Source organism: Manis javanica, chromosome 7, assembly GCF_040802235.1.
Source record: "Manis javanica isolate MJ-LG chromosome 7, MJ_LKY, whole genome shotgun sequence".
Classification (NCBI taxonomy): domain Eukaryota; kingdom Metazoa; phylum Chordata; class Mammalia; order Pholidota; family Manidae; genus Manis; species Manis javanica.
In genome coordinates, this window is record NC_133162.1 from 84,852,039 (window position 1) to 84,861,620 (window position 9,582).

Genomic DNA, 9,582 nt, shown 5'->3' on the forward strand with positions numbered 1-9,582 from the left:
TGCCTGGGACCGGCACCTGAGGACAAAGAATATCCCGCGTTTTTCCCTGTGGGACCGGTGGGTGGGTGCCTGAGACCGGCACCTGAGGACGGAAGAAATCGCGCGTTTTTCCCCTTTTTTTCTCTCTTTTTGGTGAGCGCTTTTTGGAAGCCTTAAAGGGACAGGGACCCTGGTGCTAGGGAAGCAGGGCGGCGGGACTGGTGAGCGGGTGCCTGGGACCGGCACCTGAGGACAAAGAATATCGAGCGTTCCTTCCCTGCAGGACCGGTGGGTGGGTGCTTTTTGGAAGCCTTGAAAGGACAGGGACCCTGGTGCTAGGGAGACAGGGCAGCAGGACCAGTGAGCGGGTGCCTGGGACCGGCACCTGAGGACAAAAAAAAAAAAAAAAAAAAAAAAAATCGCTTGTTTTTTCCTTTTTTTTTTTTTTTTTTCTTTCTTTTTGTTCCCTCTCTCATTGTTGCTGTTGTTGTTTTGGTTTGGAGAGTGCTTTTTGGAAGTCTTAAAGGGGCAGGACAGGTCACTTAGACCAGAGGCAGGGAATCTGGGGATCTCTGGGCACTCTAACCCCCTGGGCAGCAGGGAGCACAGAGGCCCCTTATGGAGATAAATAGCCTCCTGGCCACTCCCCCTCCAACGGGGCTCCACCATTTTGGAGGAACAGCCCCAGCCAGGCCAAGCCCACAGCAACAGCGGAGATAAACCCCAAAGCAACTGGGCAGGAAGCAGAAGCCCTGTCTGCGCACAGCTGCCCAGCACAAGCAACTAAAGGTCGCTATTCTCCCAGGAAAAGGCTACAAACCAAGAAGAAGGGAAGCTCTTCCAGCGGTCACTTGTACCAGCTCTGCAGACTATCTCTATCACCAAGAAAAGGCAAAACTACAGGCAGACAAAGATCACAGAGACAACACCTGAGAAGGAGACAGACCTAACTAGTCCTCCTGAAAAAGAATTCAAAATAAAAATCATGAACATGCTGACAGAGATGCAGAGAAAAATGCAAGAGCAGTGGGATGCAGTCCGGAAGGAGATCACAGATGTCAGGAAAGAGATCACAGAAGTGAAACAATCCCTGGAAGGATTTATAAGCAGAATGGATAAGATGCCAGAGGCCATTGAAGGAATAGAAGCCAGAGAACAGGAACGTATAGAAGCTGACATAGAGAGAGATAAAAGGATCTCCAGGAATGAAACAACACTAAGAGAAATATGTGACCAATACAAAAGGAAAAACATTCGTATTATAGGGATACCAGAAGAGGAAGAAAGAGGAAATGAGATAGAAAGTCTCTTTGAAGAAATAATTGCTGAAAACTTCCCCAAACTGGGGGAGGAAATAATCGAACAGACCATGGAATTACACAGAACCCCCAACAGAAAGGATCCAAGGAGGACAACACCAAGACACATAGTAATTAAAATGGCAAGGATCAAGGACAAGGAAAGAGTTTTAAAGGCAGCTAGAGAGAAAAAGGTCACCTATAAAGGAAAACCCATCAGGCTAACATCAGACTTCTCGACAGAAACCCTACAGGCCAGAAGAGAATGGCATGATATACTTAATGCAATGAAACAGAAGGGCCTTGAACCAAGGATACTGTATCCAGCACGACTATCATTTAAATATGATGGTGGGAATCAAACAATTCCCAGACAAGCAAAAGCTGAGGGAATTTGCTTCCCACAAACCACCTCTACAGGGCATCCTACAGGGACTGCTCTAGATGGGAGCACCCCTAAAAAGAGCACAGAACAAAACACACAACATATGAAGAATGGAGGAGGAGGAATAAGAAGGGAGAGAAGAAAAGAATCTCCAGACAGTGTATATAACAGCTCATTAAGCGAGCTAAGTTAGGCAGAAAGATACTAAAGAAGCTAACCTTGAACCTTTGGTAACCACGAATCTAAAGCCTGAAATGGCAATGAGTACATATCTCTCAATACTCACCCTAAATGTAAATGGACTTAATGCACCAATCAAAAGACATAGAGTAATAGAATGGATAAAAAAGCAAGACCCATCTATATGCTGCTTACAAGAAACTCACCTTAAACCCAAAGATAAGCATAGACTAAAAGTCAAGGGATGGAAAAACATATTTCAGGCAAACAACAGTGAGAAGAAAGCAGGGGTTGCAGTACTAATATCAGACAACATAGACTTCAAAACAAAGAAAGTAACAAGAGATAAAGAAGGCCACTACATAATGATAAAGGGCTCAGTCCAACAAGAGGATATAACCATTCTAAATATATATGCACCCAATACAGGAGCACCAGCATATGTGAGCAAATACTAACAGAACTAAAGAGGGAAATAGACTGCAATGCATTCATTGTAGGAGACTTCAACACACCACTCACCCCAAAGGATAGATCCACTGGGCAGAAAATAAGTAAAGACACACAGGCACTGAACAACACACTAGAACAGATGGACCTAATAGACATGTATAGAACTCTACATCCAAAAGCAACAGGATATACATTCTTCTCAAGTGCACATGGAACATTCTCCAGAATAGACCACATACTAGCTCACAAAAAGAGCCTCAGTAAATTCCAAAATATTGAAATTCTACCAACCAATTTTTCAGACCACAAAGGTATGAAAGTAGAAATAAATTCTACAAAGAAAACAAAAAGGCTCACAAACACATGGAGGCTTAACAACATGCTACTAAATAATCAATGGATCAATGAACAAATCAAAATAGAGATCAAGGAATATATAGAAACAAATGACAACAACAACACTAAGCCCCAACTTCTGTGGGATCCAGTGAAAGCAGTCTTAAGAGGAAAGTATATAGCAATCCAGGCACACTTGAAGAAGAAGAACAATCCCAAATGAATAGGCTAACATCACAATTATTAAAACTGGAAAAAGAAGAACAAAGGAGGCCTAAAGTCAGCAGAAGGAGGGACATAATAAAGATCAGAGAAGAAATAAACAAAATTGAGAAGAATAAAACAATAGCAAAAATCAACGAAACCAAGAGCTGGTTCTTTGAGAAAATAAACAAAATAGATAAGCCTCTAGCCCAACTTATTAAGAGAAAAAGAGAGTCAACACAAATCAACATAATCAGAAATGAGAATGGAAAAATCACGACAGACTCCACAGAAATACAAAGAATTATTAAAGACTACTATGAAAACCTATATGCCAACAAGCTGGAAAACCTAGAAGAAATGGACAACTTCCTAGAAAAATACAACCTCCCAAGACTGACCAAGGAAGAAACACAAAAGTTAAACAAACCAATTACAAGCAAAGAAATTGAAACAGTAATCAAAAAACTACCCAAGAACAAAACCCCGGGGCTGGACGGATTTACCTCGGAATTTTATCAGACACACAGAGAAGACATAATACCCATTCTCCTTAAAGTGTTCCACAAAATAGAAGAAGAGGGAATACTCCCAAACTCATTCTATGAAGCCAACATCACCCTAATACCAAAACCAGGCAAAGACCACACCAAAAAAGAAAATTACAGACCAATATCCCTGATGAATGTAGATGCAAAAATACTCAATAAAATATTAGCAAACAGAATTCAACAGTATATCAAAAGGATCATACACCATGACCAAGTGGGGTTCATCCCAGGGATGCAAGGATGGCACAACATTCGAAAATCCATCATCATCATCCACCACATCAACAAAAAGAAAGACAAAAACCACATGATCATCTCCATAGATGCTGAAAAAGCATTTGACAAAATTCAACATCCATTCATGATAAAAACTCTCAGCAAAATGGGAATAGAGGGCAAGTACCTCAACATAATAAAGGCCATATATGATAAACCCTCAGCCAGCATTATACTGAACAGCGAGAAGCTGAAAGCATTTCCACTGAGATCGGGAACCAGACAGGGATGCCCACTCTCCCCACTGTTATTTAACATAGTACTGGAGGTCCTAGCCACGGCAATCAGACAAAACAAAGAAATACAAGGAATCCAGATTGGTAAAGAAGAAGTTAAACTGTCACTATTTGCAGATGATATGATACTGTACATAAAAAACCCTAAAGACTCCACTCCAAAACTACTAGAACTGATATCGGAATACAGCAAAGTTGCAGGATACAAAATTAACACACAGAAATCTGTAGCTTTCCTATACACTAACAATGAATCAATAGAAAGAGAAATCAGGAAAACAATTCCATTCGCCATTGCATCAAAAAGAATAAAATACCTAGGAATAAACCTAACCAAAGAAGTGAAAGACTTATACTCTGAAAACTACAAGTCACTCTTAAGAGAAATTAAAGGGGACACTAATAAATGGAAACTCATCCCATGCTCATGGCTAGGAAGAATTAATATCGTCAAAATGGCCATCCTGCCCAAAGCAATATACAGATTTGATGCAATCCCTATGATACTACCAGCAACATTCTTCAATGAACTGGAACAAATAATTCAAAAATTCATATGGAACCACGACAGACCCTGAATAGCCAAAGCAATCCTGAGAAGAAGAATAAAGTAGGGGGGATCTCACTCCCCAACTTCAAGTTCTATTATAAAGCCATAGTAATCAAGACAATTGGTACTGGCACAAGAACAGAGCCACCGACCAATGGAAAAGACTAGAGAATCCAGACATTAACCCAGACATATATGGTCAATTAATATTTGATAAAGGAGCCATGGACATACAATGGTAAAATGACAGTCTCTTCAACAGATGGTGCCGGCAAAACTGGACAGCTACATGTAGGAGAATGAAACTGGACCATTACCTAACCCCATATACAAAAGTAAACTCAAAATGGATCAAAGACCTGAATGTAAGTCATGAAACCATTAAACTCTTGGAAAAAAACATAAGCAAAAACCTCTTAGACATAAACATGAGTGATCTCTTCTTGAACATTTCTCCCCGGGCAAGGAAAACAACAGCAAAAATGAGCAAGTGGGACTACATTAAGCTGAAAAGCTTCTGTACAGCGAAAGACACCATCAATAGAACAAAAAGGAACCCTACAGTATGGGAGAATATATTTGAAAATGACAGATCCGATAAAGGCTTGACGTCCAGAATATATAAAGAGCTCACACGCCTCAACAAACAAAAAACAAATAACCCAATTAAAAAATGGGCAGAGGAACTGAACAGACAGTTCTCCAAAAAAGAAATGCAAATGGCCAAGAGACACATGAAAAGATGCTCCACATCGCTAATTATCAGAGAAATGCAAATTAAAACTACAATGAGGTATCACCTCACACCAGTAAGGATAGCTGCCATCGAAAAGACAAACAACAACAAATGTTGGTGAGGCTGTGGAGAAAGGGGAACCCTCCTACACTGCTGGTGGGAATGTAAATTAGTTCCACCATTGTGGAAAGCAGTATGGAGGTGCATCAAAATGCTCAAAACAGACCTACCATTTGACCCAGGAATTCCACTCCTAGGAATTTACCCTAAGAACGCAGCAATCAAGTTTGAGAAAGACAGATGCACTCCTATGTTTATCGCAGCACTATTTACAATAGCCAAGAATTAGAAGCAACCTAAATGTCCATCGGTAGATGAATGGATAAAGAAGATGTGGTACATATACACAATGGAATACTACTCAGCCATAAGAAGTGGAAAAATCCAACCATTTGCAGCAACATGGATGGAGCTGGAGAGTATTATGCTCAGTGAAATAAGCCAAGCGGAGAAAGAGAAATACCAAATGATTTCACTCATCTGAGGAGTATAGGAACAAAGGAAAAACTAAAGGAACAAAACAGCAGCAGAATTACAGAACCCAAGAATGGCCTAACAGGTACCAAAAGGAAAGGAACTGGGGAGGATGGGTGGGCAGGGAGGGATAAGGTGGGGGAAGAAGAAGGGGGGTATTAAGATTAGCATGCATGGGGGGAAGGGAGAAAGGGGAGGGTGGGCTGCACAACACAGAGAGGACAAGTAGTGACTCTACAACATTTTGCTAACCTGATGGACAGTAACCGTAATGTGGTTGTTAGGGGGGACCTGATATAGGGGAGAGCATAGTAAACATAGTATCCTTCATGTAAGTGTAGATTAAAAATTAAAAAAAAAAAAAAAAGAAAGAAAGAAAGAAAAGGGGGATTACTCCTTAACAGGATAAAACTATTGGTAAATCAAAGATCAATCCATGCTTTAAATATCCTTAATGTTGATCACTTAAAGGGTGTCAGATGATCAGCTATGAAGGTACTCTTTTCTGATAATATTCCTTTCTCTTAATTAAAAATAAAAAAAAAAGCAGTTACTGTGTGCTGACCTCCAATGAGTTCTGCACAGTGGTATAGAGGGCATGTCAAAGTGTGGGCAAAGGGTCTGTTTGTTTCTACGCAGAAGATCAAGGCCTAGCTTGAATACCCAGAAAATGAACTAAGATACGATATGAGGAGAAGCTTCCAGCATCAGCACTCTCTGGAGGACTTGTGCTGGGGGATGATCATCAAAAAGCCTCCACAGGGATCCGGACGATGCTGCGGTTGTGGCTGCATCCAGCCCACCGTCTCCTGGACTTGCCATAACAATGAGGAGGGAGATGTCTAGGCTGGCATGTGCATACAGTGAGACAACGAATTTGACCGGATCTGTACTGTTGGAACTCAACCAGGAGTTGGGAGGGGTGCAAGTTGTAGCACTCCAAAATATCATGACTATAGACTATCTATGGTTAAAAGAACATATGGGATGTGAACAGATCCCAGAAATGGGCTGCTTTAATTTGTCTGATGGTTCAAGTACAGTTGGACAATATCCATCATATCATAGATAAATTTTCACAAATGCCTAGGGTGCCTAAATGGTTTTCTTGGTTTCACTGGAGATGGATGGTAATTATAGATTTGCTTTGTTTATGCCACCGTATTCCTATTATGTTAATATGTGTGTGCAAATTAGTTAGTAGTTTAAAACCTATACATACTTAAGGTACTATACAAGAAGATATGTCAAAGAAATAATCAATCCTCCCAAGTTTCCTTCATATGCTACCTCTATAGCTTTTCTTCTTCCTTCCTAATTACAACCCTTAAATAGAATTCGTGCCTCATATCGAGTTTACCGAGTATCATAATTCCTCCAGGTGGTAAAGATACCTCGAGACAAGTGCTGGGCATAGAAGCCACAGGGCATAAATCTGCAAAGAAGTAAAAAGCTAACCTTTGCAAACAATATGGCTTCTCTCTCACTTACCAACTTTACATTTCCCTGTATGGCCCCGGAAGATGACTGGTTAGCCAGAGACGGGTAAGATTCCTCAAGGGAGGAACAACCTAAGACAGGCACAGTCGCAGGGGGGCCATCAGGTGAGAACTTGGGGATCAACAGAGGTGAGGCTCAGAACCTCACCCCCGCTGCCTTGAGAGAAATTTTCTGCATCCGTGGATATCTTGCTGCCCTTGTCTAGCCTGGATTAATACTTAGTCCATAGGCACACACCTGATCATCTGATCATCTACATTTGCCTTCTTACAGCACTAAACTATGTTTTCTACCTTTATCTTGCATCTACCTACCACTTCAGCATTTTATTAAAAATAAAAATAATAATAATAATAGGAGAAATGTGGGATCAACATATAAATCAAGTACAAAAATCAAACGAATATTCATATTTGACCTGATTGTTTATAGGTCATATTGCAGGATCAAAACCGAAAGTTTCTGTGATGACTGCCCTTGTACTGTTCACCATGTAAGAATTTATTCACTATGTAAGAATTCGTTCACCATGTAAGAACTTGTTCGTTATGCTTCAGAAGATTGGAGACTGATGAGAATTAGGCTTGAGATGGATTAATGATTGTATATTGAGCGTTGACCCCCGTATACTGAATTTTATTGTTGTTAACAACCATTTGATCAATAAATATGAGAGATGCCCTCTCAAAAAAAAAAAAAAAAATCATCATGATAATGTGTATAGGATCTTTACCAAAGAGGGTCATACTTGAACGGGGTAAATGGAATGAGCAGGGAGAGAATGAAATAAGAGGGTTGGAGGATGATTTGGCCCTGAATAGCTGAAGATCTTGTTAAGATTGTAAAGGCTACTTTTAAATTATCACCTGGCTGGCCAAGTTTACTGTGTGCTTGAAAAATAACCTTTCATGCACCTACTCACTATGCCCTGTCTTTGCAGAAATTCCAGAAATTCTGTATGTCTATTTTTAGCAAGTCATCAGATGTTTTCTTGCCAAGCTAAGACTAACCAAATCCAGTATTTTCTTAGTCATAAAAGGGTGGCAGATAAGACTAAAAGGAATACGTAGTGTTACTGGGCAGTGAATTCCTAGTACAAAAACTCACACAAAGGAAAGTTCCAAGAATACTATTATGGGTTGAATTGTGTCCCCCCAAAAGATACATTGAAGTCCTAAACTCCAGTACTTCCGAATGTGACTTCATTGGAAAGAAGGTTGGCATAGATGTAATTAGTCAAAGTGAGGTTATACAAAAGTAGAGTGGACCCTTACTCCACTGTGATTAGTGTCCTTATAAGAAGAGGAGAGAGACACACAAGAAGAAAACAGGCAAAATGGGAGAGTGAAAAGCAAGACACTAGTTAAGACTAATAACTGAATAGGAAAGTTATTATAACTGAAAAGTTAAGACTAATAACTGAACAGGAAACTTCTATAAGCCAAGGAATGCCAAGGATTGCCAGCAGACACTGGAAGCTAGAAGAGACAAGGATTCTGCCCTGAAGGATTGCTGACACACCTTGGTTTAGGAGGAAACTAATACAAACACATCTGTAAATGGGACGGACCTCCAAGGCACAGCCTCATTACTCTCTCTTTGTAGACAGAACCTAGTATGTTGTTTTGAAGATAGTCTGCTAGCTCCCCTACCCACTCCCTTCCCTCACCTTCATTAAGCTCATGCAACACAAACCTATTGTGTAGAGGTAAAACTCCAAACAACACTGAGACAGGGATGGTGGGTGTATCAGAGTAGGCTGAGGGCCTCCGGGAGAAAATCAGGGTGGAATATATACAGTCAGAGCAATGTAACAATGGGCAAAGAAGTTCCTATTGAAACTGTGCTAAGCATTATGCAAAGTCAAAGTCACACTAATTCTCTAGGGAAGATACCTAAGAATATAGACATCTTCAGTGAGATCAGTTAAAAGTCAAAGGCCAGGAACAACTTGGCCTGGAATGTTTGAGTGTTCTGCAAAGGTATCAGCATAATCTGTGACTGCTGTCAGCACTAGCAATCAGACTATGACCCAGCCCACCTTGAGGACAGGGCAGGTGATGCAAGTCCACACCCCTAAGTTTTTTTCATGTTCACGAAAAATATCAACTGCCTATAAAACCCCCTTAGACAATGCACCAGTATGGGCTCTCTTGTCCCCTCCTGCCATGCGCCAGGAGCTCTTCCCTCTCACTTTATCTCTAAATAAAAGCCTGCACCTTGCTCTCCTACCTTGAGTGTTGGTGAAGCTCATTCTTCGGCTTCATGAACAAGAACCCCAGCATCATCTTTGGGGGCTCACCCGGGATAACTTCGGAGGTGAGTATCGGCATCCAAGTGAGACAGGAACCGTGGGTGTAGTCA

The 9,582-nt window shown here is 40.9% G+C and overlaps 1 protein-coding gene across 1 annotated transcript in view; it reads right to left on the reverse strand.

Annotated features, from left to right (window-relative positions):
* Positions 1–9,582, reverse strand: part of MTR (5-methyltetrahydrofolate-homocysteine methyltransferase) — a 231,355-nt gene extending 221,773 nt beyond the window's left edge. Inside the window, exon 1 of the mRNA XM_073241249.1 lies at positions 9,451–9,582. Coding sequence (XP_073097350.1) covers positions 9,451–9,472 — 22 coding nt within the window. The 5' untranslated portion in view covers positions 9,473–9,582. The remainder of the gene's footprint in view (positions 1–9,450) is intronic.